This window comes from Leucopleurus acutus, assembly GCF_964270905.1.
Source record: "Leucopleurus acutus genome assembly, chromosome: 3".
Taxonomy (NCBI): domain Eukaryota; kingdom Metazoa; phylum Chordata; class Mammalia; order Artiodactyla; family Delphinidae; genus Leucopleurus; species Leucopleurus acutus.
In genome coordinates this window covers 136038793-136053642 of record NC_139145.1, presented here as the reverse complement: position 1 = coordinate 136053642, position 14850 = coordinate 136038793, and the positions used below count along the sequence as shown (strand labels likewise).

General features: G+C 39.0%; 1 protein-coding gene across 1 annotated transcript in view; it reads left to right on the top strand.

The window, feature by feature from the left end:
• The window catches only part of ITGA1 (integrin subunit alpha 1), a 168167-nt gene that overhangs the window by 60813 nt on the left and 92504 nt on the right, over positions 1-14850 (top strand). Inside the window, exon 2 of the mRNA XM_082836793.1 lies at positions 4926-5043. Within this exon, the coding sequence (XP_082692919.1) occupies positions 4926-5043 (118 nt within the window). The remainder of the gene's footprint in view (positions 1-4925; positions 5044-14850) is intronic.

Genomic DNA, 14850 nt, shown 5'->3' with positions numbered 1-14850 from the left:
AGGGAGAAAGAAAGGGAGAAAGAAAGGGAAAGAAAGAAGATAAAATAAAGTTATTAAAATAAAAAATAATTTTTAAGAAAAAAAATTTTTTAAAGAAAAAAAAAAAACGGACGGATAGAACCTTAGGACAAATGGTGAAAGCAAAGCTATACAGACAAAATCTCACACAGAAGCATACGCATACACACTCACAAAAAGAGGAAAAGGGGAAAAAATAGTAAATCTTGCTCTCAAAGTCCACCTCCTCAATTTGGGATGATTCGTTGTCTATTCATGTGTTCCACAGATGCAGGGTACATCAAGTTGATTGTGCAGCTTTAATCCGCTGCTTCTGAGGCTGCTGGGAGAGATTTCCCTTTCTCTTCTTTGTTCTCACAGCTCCCACGGGCTCAGCTTTGGATTTGGCCCCGCCTCTGCGTGTAGGTCGCCTGAGGGCATCTGTACCCTCTCAGACAGGACGGGGTTAAAGGAGCAGCTGCTTCAGGGACTCTGGCGCACTCAGGCTGGGGGGAGGGAGGGGTACGGAGTGTGGGGCGAGCCTGCAGTGGCAGAGGCCGGCGGGACGTTGCACCAGCTGAGGCGCGCCATGCATTCTCCCGGAGAAGTTGTCCCTGCATCCTGGGACCCTGGCAGTGGCGGGCTGCACAGGCTCCCCGGAAGGGAGGTGTGCATAGTGACCTGTGCTCGCACACAGGCTTCTTTGTGGCGGCAGCAGCGGCCTTAGCATCTCATGACCATCTCTGGGGTCCGTGCTGATCACCGCGGCTCGCGCCCGTCTCTGGAGTTCCTTTAAGCAGCGCTCTTAACCCCTCTCCTCGCGCACCAGGAAACAAAGAGGGAAGAAAAAGTCTCTTGCCTGTTCGGCAGATCCAGACTTTTCCCCAGACTCCCTCCCGGTGGTGCACTAACCCCTTGCAGGCTGTATTCATGCCGCCAACCCCAGGCCTCTCCCTGCGCTCTGACCGAAGGGTGAGCAGACAAGCCTCTCCGGCTGGTGAGTGCCGGTCGGCACCGATCCTCTGTGCTGGAATCTCTCTGCTTTGCCTCCCGCACCCCTGTTGCTGCGCTCTCCTCCGCGGCCCCGAAGCTTCCCTCCTCCGCGGCTCCGAAGCTTCCCCCCTCCGCCACCCGCAGTCTCCGCCTGCAAAGGGGCTTCCTAGTGTGTGGAAACTTTTCCTCCTTCACAGCTCCCTCCCGCTGGTGCAGGTCCCATCCCTATTCTTTTGTCTCTGTTTACTCTTTTTTCTTTTGCCCGACTGAGGTACGTGGGGACTTTCTTGCCTTTTGGGAGGTCTGAGGTCTTCTGCTAGCGTTCAGTAGGTGTTCTGTAGGAGTTGTTCCACATGTAGATGTATTTCTGGTGTATAATAGCGAGACATGTATGCAAGCAAAATGTCTATGTACAGATGAATGGACAAAGAAGAAGTGGTACATGTACACGATCGAATATTAGCCATGGAAAAGATGAAACAATGCCTTTTGCAGCACCACTGATGAACCTATTCTGGTTAATGAAGTCATATCTCACATGGCATCCATCATCACCAATATAACGTGCCTGCAGTTGGAGGCCTCAGTTTCTTGCCACATGGATCTCTCCTTAGGGCTGCTTGAGTGTCCTCATGACATGGCAGCTGGCCCACCCCAGGATGAGTGGTCCGGCCCGCCGTCCCCACGATTGTCGCGGCTTCGGCCGCTGGGGCCCCTCCAGAGCCGGCAGCCTCAGTGAGGCCGCCCTCCCCTCGGGCTCCGGGGAAGTTCCGTGATGGCGGAGGGAAGAGACCCCGAGCTGGGAGTTCCAGCTCTGCGGAAACGCGGGCTCCGTTTTCCAGGATTTACTTTTGACATCTGATTATTGTCTATGTTTCCCAACATTTTCACCCTGTGTTGCCCCCTAAAGCCAACTCGGTCTGTTTGCTCTTTTTTTTTTAACTTTGATTAAGAATAAGTATGACAAAAAAAAAAAAAGAATAAGTATGATTTTGCTTTACTTCCGGTACATCAAGTTCCAAGACAACTTAATATAACAACATGAACATTGAACTAAAAGTTATGAGAAGCTGCTTTTACTGTGTATGTACTCCTTTAAATCAAAAGAACAAGATGTAAACCTTTTTTATTTATGTCATCTCCTGTGCTTCAGTCTCCTTGGTGCTTTAACATGAAAGAGGCTGATTTACAATCACTTTGGGCAAATTGCCTGTGGAATTCTGAGGACAGGAAATGAAAAAAAGTGCAGCACACACCCCCAGACATTCCACACAACATGTAGAATAAACAAACAGGCCCCAAATAGGAAACCAAAAGCTCTTGGTCTTATGTTGAGGAGCACCATGAATGCCCTTTGGGAAAGCATGTATTAAAGATGATGAAGTTCTGGGAAAACCCTTCAAGAGGGGTGAAGTTGACCCTGATTAAAGGGTCAACTTCCCCCTTATGTCTAAAGTATGGTGAGTAGTTTTAATGTAGGTAAATTCTGTTACCTGCATCAACATTATGAGAGAGGAGTACCATATTACAGACCTGTACTTCTCAGACCTTAACAGGAGTCTGGTTCTCTGGGGAACTTGTTGCGATGTAGATACTGATTCAGGAAATCTGGGGAGGGCCTGAGATTCTGGATCCCACACAAGCTCCCAGGTGATGCAGTTGCTGCTGGTCTGCAGGCCACAGTTGGTTTTCAGGCACCTTCTTCAACAAAATCATTGGTGGTGGTTTCCTGCTCTTTATCTATAATACAGTGGTTTTCAACTCTGGGTGATTTTAGCCCTAGGGTAAATTGGCAGTGTCTGGAGACATTTTTGATCTTCACAACTCAGGGGGGCTGCTAACATCACATGGCTAGGGCCACAGATGTTGTCAGCACCCTACAATGCATAGGGTAGCCCCTGGTAACAAAGAATTTCCTGACCCAAAATGTCAATAGTGCCAAAGTTGAGAAATCCTGCTGTAGAAGTACTGTTTTGTGTATCTCTCATATCAAAAATAATCTGTTGAAAGTGTTCAAAAAAAACTGTGAGGAAAGAGTAGGAACATGTACTATTTAGTTTGGAGTAGAGAGTGAACAGTGTTTAAAACTGTCTTCAAATATATGAAAGGCCATTATGCAGAAGATGGTAACCAGCTGTTCTCCATCATCCTTGAAGAATGAACAGGAAATGTACATAAACGGACTTCTGCTACCCATCCATTCTTTTTCTGCATCTTCCACGCCAGCCAGGCAAATCTCTCCATGATCTTGCAACCATATTTGTCCCGTTCTGTATCTTATTACTTGCAGAGACTCTCCCAAATCCTTGGGACATATTTTCCTCTCACTGCCAAGTTGTATCTCTCCCTCTCCTTAAAAATCTAACTTAAAATTTCCAGCTCCATGAAGTCTTCCTTAACTAAGATGACATAGTTTCCAGTTCACTTCTATCTACCACCGGCCCACTTTCTCCTTCAATGTATTATCTTTCATTCTATGAATATGTTATTGCCCATCTATGTACAAGGAGCTGTGCTAGATTTTGAGGAAGGATAAGAAGATGAGTAAGAGAGTCCCTGCCTTTAAGAATTTTCCAATCTAGGGGAAAAAAAATCTCACACAGGTAACTACAACATAGATAGTATTTAATAATTATTTCTCTGATGGATTTTTTTAAAAAATAAAAGAAGAGGGCTTAGTAGTTAAAAGATTATTTCCAGGTGGGGAGATCAAAGGAAGACTTTATAAGTAGGTATACAGAAGTATCTTTTTATGAAGAATAATTTTCTCTAAGTTATGTAAAATTTTGTGCATCAAATAAGCATTTAATATTGTTACCAAAATTTGAAGGTTATTAATTAGAGCATGGAATGAGTTGGAGTCTGAATTTAGACTGTACTTATGGCAGAGTTTACAGTGAATAAGGAAAGAAATTTTTTTCTGTTTACACGTAGCTGTATATCATGGTTTTAACAGAGGAGAGTGAATTTAATCACCTCTGAATATACCTTATGATGCTGTGTGATTTTATAAGGGCGTACTCTTTGGGAAGAATTTTTAGTTACATCTAGGAGGGGAATACTTTGGAACTTCACAAGTATGCTTTAAAAACCAGTACCAGAGATGGAATCTGGCACCATCCAGTTGAGAGAATTTGGCACCATCCAGAACACTTTCAGGAGAGAGTCTCACCTATAAAAGATTTCCATTACCTGAACTACAAATAAATTGAAGAGATTTAACCCTCAGTGAATATGTAGTGTGTGCCAGACATTGAGTAAACTCTTTAGATATATCATCTAATTTAATCTCAACAGATTAGCCTCTCAACCTGTGAGGCTATCACCACCAACAACACTAGAAGGAGACGTCAGTGCTAAGTATAAGCTTCCACCCATTGCTTGATTCAGAGAGGGAAGCAGAGCAAATCTCGAGCCTGCATAAGCCAGCTCTGGGTGGAAACAGTCAGCTTGCCTTCCCTTTCGTAGCAGCAAGGAGAAAGCTACCTCTCGAGGCTTAAATGGTGATGCTTGTATCCTCCGTTGTCAAAACAGGAAAATGAAGCTGTTTACATTTCATAGTGGCCATGGTTTGCTGTAGGGATCACTACTGGAAAATTATCTGTGACTGCATTAGTCATGTGTGAGCATGAGTTTCTGCCAGCTCCTTCCCACACATTCTGAAATCTTTAGTTCTGGGAAGGGTACAGATACTGAATTACTATGGGATTTTGTTTGAATGTTAATACCTATGTTCTTCAAAGTCATTATGTTGATTTCCAGTCAGTAATACAGTTAACATTGCAGACGTTTCTTGTTCCCATTCTTTGAGTGTCATTGCTCTTTTTAATAAGCGCTCAGCTTTGAATGGTAACCTCAAGAATGCCTTCATAATTCGAAACATAGTGGAATCTTAATTAACTCTATGTAACTGGACTTTGTTTTCCCTCTTAAAGTTCTAGGCTTCTGCATATCATTCAATGTTGATGTGAAAAACTCATTGACTTTCAGCGGCCCAGTGGAGGACATGTTTGGATATACTGTTCAACAATATGAAAATGCAGAAGGAAAATGGTAAGTTAATGGGTTTTGTTGTTGTTGTTTAGTTTTCTTACAAGGTAATGGAAAATATTATTTGGTTACAGTTCGTTTTATGAATGAGACTTAGAATGAATCGTTTATGGTAGGAAATGCAATCTAATCATTTGGTAATGGAAACTGAAAAAGTGAAAAAGGAAAAATTCCTTGGCAATATTAAAAGACATGGTTAGTGATTCTGTTGAAACCTGGGTTGACCTCAAGGAAGATCCTTATCCAAAATAGTCATTGTTTTGTAAGTATGTTGTTCTGGCAAGAGTTCTTTAATTGTTCTCATTTTAGCATGGCTGAAATTCAGCAGGAGGTATTGGGAGGCAGATGAGATCACTTCCATAATATAATATTGGGCTTATATTTTTGGTGCTTTACTGACCTACTGAGTTTGGTCTATTACTTATAATGAACCTTACTGACTTTCTTTTATACACTTTAAAAACCCTTTAATATTGGTTAAGTTCACTTTAGTATGTTTTTTAAAGCATATTTAACTTTTGAAAATTATACAGAATTATTAGAGTTCTTTTGCTTTATATTTAACATAATTTTTAGGGAGTCTTTTTTTTTTTTTTAATTGGACCTTGTAGAAAAAGAGAACAGGAGTTAAACTTTGCTTCAGTTTAGTAACTTAAACTAAACAAGCCCACTTTTCTAGTGACTACAGTAATACAAACAAAAATGGATCTATATCTATTTGGAAAACAGTGAGCTATCTCTCTACTATATTTCACAGATGAAAAGATGTGACTTTTCGATATTTCACTTTACCTTCTAGACTTGCTTAATTTGACAATAATCCTCTAAATAGTATCAAAGTAAGAATTTGAGTTCTCACATTTTTCAAGTACAGATATTGTATCCTGGGTATAAACTAAAATTTGTGGAGGTGCTTCACTCTTCTTCTCTCCCTGTAAATATCTCAGATAAGACATCTAATAATAGAGTATGAGTTTTTATATCCTCTGTCTTTCAATCCTATGCTCTCACTTTATCACCCACCTCCTTTTTTAAGGTTAAATGGATAGAGTCATCCCTCTAGACACCAATTTTATTCTTTTAGGCATTATGTCTACAATTCAGGGAGTTCTACCTCTGGGAGAATAATGTGAGTGAGCCAACTGGTCAAGCTTCTCTTTGTGCATAAGCTAGAATAAACTGACACTCAGTGCATGTTTTTCTTAAAAAGCTTAACTTTTACATAAAACATATTACAGTGAATTTTCACTTATTACTAATAGTTACATAAATTTTAAAGAGGAATAGCAAAACTTAAAGTCTTAAACCACCTACTTAAAATGAACTGTCTTTTTAAAGAATAGTCAAATAACAGTCAGCCCTTCCTATTCACAGGTTTCGCATTCGCTAATTAAACCAACTATGGTACCAGAGTTGCGGTGGGCGGACTGTACCAGGCCGTTTTATATAAGGGACTTGAGCATATGCGAAGTTTTGTAGCCACTGGGGGCCTGGAACCAATCCCCCACGGATGCCGAGGGATGACCGTATTGTTAGCAGATTTTATGAAAGTCTGGTTTTCATTCTCTGATAGTGAGGAAAGCCTGTAAGCTTCCTCCCTCATCCAGTCCTGTCTCTTTGATTTTAGGGCTGTCTGCTATAAGAAGCCCTGAATTATCTGAATGAATCTTAGTAGAGTAAGAAGGCATTCATATTTCCTCTTGGAATTTTAGTGCACCCATACAATTTCTTCAATTCAAGAAGGAGGAAGTGATGCTTGATTCTTAAGCTGAATCTTGAAAGATGACTTACCTTTCAATAACATAAGAGATGTCACTCTAAGCTGGGAAGCTACATAAACAAGGGCATAGACCTGAGGATAAGTGAGAGTGTTGGTAAGCAAATAGATCTGACGTTGGGATGATAGAGGGGAAAGACCTTAAAAGCCAGACAAAGGAGCTTGTACCTAAGTAGAGGGTACTGAGAAGCCATTATAGGTTGTTTTATGAAACTTAGTTTAGGAAATTATGTATAGATTGGATTGGAGAAAGGAGTGCCTGAAATCGGGGAAATCCACAGGCAAGCAAGGACAGCAATCTGCTTAAACAATGAGGCCTGGACAAGGAGGGCGAACTGCAATGAAAGAATAGTGTACCCAAGATAAATGTAGGTGAATAATTAAATCTTAGTGGAAGTCTGGGAATGGCAAATGAAGGTGTAGGAGGTGTCAAACACATTCCAAAATGTCTACACTGGATTACCGGGAAGTGGGTAGTCACTCAGAGACAAATGTACAGGAAAGGAAAATCAGTTTTATCAGGAAGTTGATGAGTATGGTTTTAAACAGCTTGAGTTCAAGGTAATGTCTAGGTACTTGGAAACTTCAAAATGGAAAATAGAAAGAGGGAGAAGTTAATGTATTAGGGGACATGTTTAGAAAGCAAGAACTGGTTTTGGTTCCCGCTTGCAACCCTGTGCATTGCCCAGCATCCGGCACAGGACCTTAAGCATAATATGCACTCAGTAATGCACTCCACTCAGTTGGCTGAACAACTGAATCTAGTTTAACTTCCTGTCCTCATTGATGAAAAAACAGAACACATAGAAAAGTAAGGTTAAAAGTGACTCTCTCATAACTATTATCAAAACAAAGTGTTGGCAAGTATGTGGAGAAAAGGGAACGTTTGTACACGTTAGTGGGACAGTAAATTGGTGCAGCCACTATGGAAAACAATATAGAGGTTCCTCAAAAGAACTGAAAATAGAGCTACCCAGTTCTGGGTAAATATCAAAAGGAATTGAAATCAAGATCTCAGATATCTGCATTATTCACATGTTCACTGCAGCATTATTCACAATAACCAAGACTTGAAAGCCATCTAAATGTCCATTGTCAGATGAATAGATTTTAAAAATATGTTATATACATACAGTAGAATATTATTCTGCCTTAAAAAAAGAGGAAAAATTTTTCATTTGAGACAACACGGATGAACCTGGGGGACGTCTTGCTAAGTGAGATAAGCCCGATGCAGGACAAATACCACATGACTCCACTTATATGAGGAACCTAAAATAGTCAGACTCGTGAAAGCAGAGCATAGAATGGTGGTTACCAGGGGTTCAGAGGAGGGGAAAACAAGGAAGCATTAGTCAAAGGGTACAAAGTTTCAGTTAAACAAGATGAATAAATCCTAGAGATTTACTATACAGCACAGTGCCTATAGTTAGCAATACTGTGTTGTACACTTAAAATTTGTTAAGAAGGTAGATCTTAAAGTTGTGTTCTTATCACAAAATAATAATAATAAATAACAACAACCACTACTAAAGAAAGCAGGAGGAAACTTTTGGAGGTGATGCATATGTTTATGGCATAGATTGTGGTGATGGTTTTAAGGATGTATACTTATCTCCAAACTCATCAAGTTGTATACATTAAATTGGTACAGCTTTGTGTATGTCTTTCATACTTCAAAAAAGTGTTTTGTTTTTTGTTTTTTTTGCGGTACGCGGGCCTCTCACTGTTGCGGCCTCTCCCGTTGCGGAGCACAGGCTCCAGACGCGCAGGCTCAACGGCCATAGGCTCAGGGGACCAGCTGCTCTGCGGCATGTGGGATCTTCCCAGACCGGGGCACGACCCCGTGTCCCCTGCATCGGCAGGCAGACTCTCAACCACTGCGCCACCAGGGAAGCCCCGTTGTTGTTGTTTTTTTTTTAAAGTGACTCCCCTAGGGAAATATAACTACTTGGGGCCAGAGCAGAAAATAGGGCTCAAGTCTCTCCACTCCCAGTCTAGGACTGTTGTCCTTATTAGAACTATATTAAAAAGTAAATGTTGATAATAACTGTATCTGGCGTATAATACTTTACATTTTAATATGTGTGTGAGAGTTTGTGAGCATTTGAATGTATATATGGATATCAGATACTTTGATTCCATTCTGACATTCCATATTTACAATGATTTTATGGAAAAGGTGTGAAAAATCAGGGAAACAAAAACAGTGTGGTCAACTGAATTTAAAAGTAAATAAACTACAAAACTCTAAATGTCCAAATCTTTAAGGATGGCATGGTAGCAACATACCATTCTAAAGAGATCCAGGCACTGGTCATGCAAAATAAATTTTAGTAATATGTTTGGATATTCTGTAAGTGTTTATAAAATCAGGATGCAGACTTATTTTAAGAAATGGACTATGAAATAATTGACATATTTGGGAGAACATGAATTTTGTTATTTAATTTTCTCCAGAGGTGGGAATCTGGAGATTTTTTTTTTTAATTAAAAAAATTTTTTTTTTTTTAAAAATCATCTTGACCCATCTTACATCTTGCTGAAGTATGCGTAAAGGAGTACTTGTTGACCCATAACAAGTGCAGTCTGTGTATTTGAAAAGCATTAGTTTAAATCTTTGGAAAGAGTAAACAGTTAACAGAAAAGGCGGCCTATGCCCCCCTTTATGTTTCAGAAGTTTCCTGTGGAGTACAACCTACTTTATATCTTTGGCTCGGAAGCCACATGTTTTTTCAGTAGCAGAACACATTATACTTCTGATTAAATTCAGCTGTTGTTCATTATGATTAGCATGAGCTGGAGCATCCAAGTAACTGCAACGTGGTTCAGAAGAATCACAAAGAATACAATTGGTTTAATAATTTTGCTTTGAAGAGAAGAAACTCAAATGTGCTCAGCATTGAGCAGCCTTCCAGAGTTAGTGGTAATCACCAGTATAGCAGGGCTCTGCCAGATGGGAAAAAAATGAGATGCTGGTGTGGGACTTTCCACTCTTTGTTGTTCTTTGCTTCCTTCCTTCCAGCATGTGCACCCACCCCTCTGAGTGCTATCTAAGCATCCATTCTTAGGGGCTTCGGTGACTTCAGTGGTCCTGTCTTTTCAAAACAGATTCTCATGATGCAAATACTTCCCTAGCCAGTCTCCAACCCAATATATATCAAAATGTACTGGCTTCATGCCTTTACCCTAGAGGACCCTGCTTTGTGCCAGGTAAGGTTTACTAGTGGGCTCAAGTGACTGATGCCCTGTTTCCAATGTATGTGTGTTTTAAGTAAAGCCTATTCAAGCTTGGGGTGAAAAGACTTTTTAAAAGTTTTATCAAATTTTCTCTCACATATTTTAATATAAAGTTTATTTTAAATTGCTTATAATATCTTTTGAAGTTGAAATTTCCTCTTTGCCAAACGTCAGTTCTTTGGTTCATCTCATTTCTACCCCCCTACCTTTCATGACTGAAAAGCACAACTCATGGGGCCACTGTATAACTTCATTCTCTAAGACGACCAAACACTGTTGGTTTTTGTTTTTTGTTTTTTAATGCCTGGCAGGAGGTACTTGGCACTCTGATACAGACTTTGGCTTGGAGATCAGGAAAGAGTTAGGTGAAAAGAAATAATGTAAATATGAGACAACAATCTCCAGGAAACTATCTTTTACAGAAGAAAAACATATAAATATGAAACAGAGCAGTCAGAGGCCAGCTACCCTTCAAATAAATATAATAGCAGTCATATTGACAAAAATAACTATTATGAATAGGAAGCATTTCTCAGTTTATTAAATTTTATATTTGGAGCTTTTTCATGGAGAAGAAGTGTTTCTCTCACTTTGATGACCTTTGAGTTCATCAGGTGTTTCTCTAGTGATCAATAATGAGACCCAGAACATTCTTTAATCCTCAATCTGCATACAAATCATTGCAATAATATCATATAAAAAGCAGAAATTTAATATAATTAAAATTTAACGAGTTAAAGCAAACTTGCATTAAAGTTTAAAGTAACAATATCCATCGTTCATGAAACAGTGTGCTTTGGGTCTTCACCTTGACCCTGTGTGTTTGAGTGAATATGACTGTTATCCTCATTTTCTAGACAGGAAGCTGGGACTCAGAGAATGAATTGCCAAAGGTTTAACACAGCGAGTGTGACAGGGCCAGGATGTGGAACCCCAGCCTTATGCCTTCAGCCAGTTTGCTCCTATAACAGCAAGGATTCTCTACAACCTTGACCTGTGGAAATGCCTGCTGTGTCACCCAAAGGCATATATGGTATTCTGCTTAAGCAAAATATCCAGCCTCTAAAGTGAAAAAAAAAAAGAGTTCACAATTAGGACCTCTTAGCTGGTCACATGAATGACCAGGTATTCCTTATTCAGATTCTTAGAGCATTTGATGCAGTCATAATTTATTCATTCAATAAATATTTATCAAATGCTGATTTTTATATCTGGCTCTGTTGGAGTCACTCAGGATATATGAGTGAATGAATAGGTGAAAATTCCTGCCGTTGTGGAGTTTATATTCTATTGGGGATGGACAAACAAAAAACAAATAATAAACTTAATAAACAGGTAGGTTATATGTCAGAATGTAATAAGTGCTGTGAGAAAAAATAGCAAGATAGTGGGGCTTGAGAATACTGAAGATTCCTAAAATTCCATAAACTCTATGCTGATATTCTTCTAGGATCTTGTCATTTTTATGCAGCTTGGGAAAAGTGAGGCTTTCTTAGGATTAAGGGGTGGGATATATTCCAGAGTTGCATGTTTGATGTCAGAAATACACAAATTTGTTTTATATTCTACGTCCTGTGTCCTGCATATCCATTCTTTATCACTGATCCCAACTCTCAAACTCCCTGTCTCAGTCCTAGCCTACTACACTCTACCGTTTTCTGAGTTCTCACACCCCAGGCTTTACTTATCCAGAATATACAATAGGCCATGGCTCCAGTTGCTATATCAGGTTATTTCCAATTATCATCATACTCTAGAGTCTGGTTTCTATTGGCCTAGAGTTCAAATATAAATTCCAGAACCTTTCCTTCAAAGTCTACTGCTTGCCAGTCTCAACCTTCCTACTCCAGGTTATACAGAAGCTTTCTGCTGTGTTCCAGTCACCCATACTTCCTCATTACCTTCCATTTTCAGCCCTCATGCTCCTGTTTCCACATTTTTGCCTGGGATATCTGTGATCTCTCTTGTCTCCTGCCTTATAACCTAATAACTTTATTATTAACATACTGTTCAGAACTCACTTTTTTATAGATTGTTCTAGATTTTCCCCAGTTAATGGTTCATGTTTTCCAGCTAATTAGTACTCCTCCATACACTTATAATTTGTTCTATTCAGATGATGGACTCTTAGAATTGGAAGGGTCTTTGGAGGCCTGGAGTTTGCGGCATGTGGGCTCCAGTTAGGTGCACAAGCTCAGTAGTTGCAGTGCGCGGGCTTAGTTGCCCCGCGGCATGTAGGATCTTAGTTCCCCAACCAGGGATCGAACCTGTGTCCCCTGCATTGGAAGGTGGATTCTTTACCACTGGACCACCAGGAAGTCCCACATCCCTCTTTAAAAGCTTCAATAGTTCCCAACTCTCCCCTCCATACAATAAATCCAAAGTTCTTAAAGTGTACCGTAAGAACATATGTGATCTGGACCCTATTTACCTTGCCAGACTCAAGTTCCACTCCAGCTACCCTGAGTTACTTGAACTTACCGAAAGAGCCATGTGCATCCCTTCTTGCTTCTAAGACTTTGCTGAAACTGCACCAAGTTCAGAACTATTCAATATGGTAATAGTACATTTATATTTTTGCTTCTCCCCTAAGTTTTAAGCAACCTTAAATGTTTTATCCATTTTATATTCCCAGTGCCTGGCATTAATGCTGAGCATGTAGGATTTTCTTTATAAACATTAATCAATCTGTCTAGTCTCAACTTAAATACTTTCATAACATATCCACTACTTTTCTCCAAACTGTTTTAACTATAAAGCTTGTTTAATCAATCACATTACAAAAGGTTTTGAAAAATTGGGGAAAAAAACCTTAAAGCCTAACCATAATTTCCTTAATAGAATTTGTTTTTTGGTGTACTCCCTTTTAATCTATGTCCTACATAGACAGAGTTGTCCATCATCTGAAAATATGTATATAATAATAAAAAGAACCAACACTTAGATAGCACATGTTATAAGCCAAATACTGTACTAAGCATTCTATATACATTAGCTCATTTAATGTTCATGATGATCGTGTCAGGTAGCTACTCTTATTATTTCCATTTTACAGATGAAGAAACTAAAGCACAGAGGATAACTGGCTTGTCCTAAACCATACAGCTAAGTAAAGGGTAAAACCATGATTTGAACTCATGAAGTCTGGCACCAAAGTTCATGCTATATTTTATGGAGAGGATTAAATTACTTAGGACATGGAAAACACTTAAAACAGTGTTCTGCACATGGTATAAATTCAATAAATGCTGGCTGTTTTTATCATTGCTGTTATAATAAGTACATTGAATATAATTTGGTATCTTTCACTTCAAATTGTCATAGGTTTTCAACAAATTAGGTAGGTTTTTACTTTAAATTAGGTCATCACTAATTTTTTATCATACCATGCAGTCTTATTAACTATTTTTTTTATGACTGCACAATATTCTATGGAATGAACATACAATAATTAATTAGTCTTGCTGTTGATCACACTTCTTTTAAACTTTCATGATTATATATACCACTATAAGCATTATATCTTTATGCATTAAGCTTGTTTCCTTTAATTTAGGTCATTTTTTTAGGATAGATTCCCAGAAGAATTATGCGTTAAGGGGTTTGAACATTTTTATGGTTATTTATGTATATCAGAAATGGCTTTGCAGAGGCATTATATCACAACTATGTCTTAGGGAGTCTGTTCAACAATTCAGTATTTGCAATTGTTGTAAAACTTATTTCCATAATACTAGCTTTGTCCAAAGGACTTACACAAAATAAATCCCATCCCTTTTCAATACGACAAACTTTCAAATTTTGAAAATTTTTAAAAGGAATGCCCAATCCACCTGCACTCCTTCACAACCTTTCAAGTCTCCTTCAGACATTTTTTTCTCCATGCTAAATGTCCTCAACTTTCCCTCAAGCATCTCTGGTCTGACAAAATTACCAGAATCTTAACTATCTGAGTCATAGTCTCCTAAATACATTCCATTGTGCCTATGTCCCTCTTAATTTGGAGATTCCAGACATGGCCCGACAGTGCAGAGCACAGAGGGGCTATCACTCTCCTTGACCAGGGCATCTATTTCTAGCAATGATGCCTAAGGTCACATTACCATTACCATTTTTGGCACTAAAATACACTGTTGGCTCATGTTTTCTTGCTGTCAACTAAATCCTCCATGACTTTTTCACACGAACTTCTATTAAGTCAGGTTTCCGACATTCTGTACTGATGTAGATAATAGTACACAGTTAAGTGAAGTTGTTTACATAGGTTCTTATTAAACTTTACTAGTTCAAGTTTCTTGTTCCAGAATGTTGACACTTCTGAATGCCCAAATTGGTATTTTGATTTACTTGATGAGTACCTTTATGCTTTCTGTGTCTTCACTTAAGTCATTAACAAAGATATAGCCTAAGTCAATCCCAAGTGCAGTCTTATGGTATATAATTAGAGTCCTTTGGTTGCTGGTAATGTGTCTGTTTTTTTTTAATTTAATTTAATTTATTTTTTTATACAACATGTTCTTAGTAGTTATCCATTTTATACATATTAGTAATCAGTGTGTTTGGATATAGCTGTTTAGCCAGCAATGAATCAGCAGCTGTGGGTCCCAACAAGTACCTTAACATTCAACCACATTCACCCATCCTGTTCCTGAAGATATAGGAAACCTTGTTAAATGGCTTGCTAGGACTAAAATAAATCATGATTATATTTTTTCCATTAATTATTATTAGACTGATTTCATACTTCTGTCTAAAAAAAACAAGAAGTGATTTTAAACCTGAGTCTCATAACT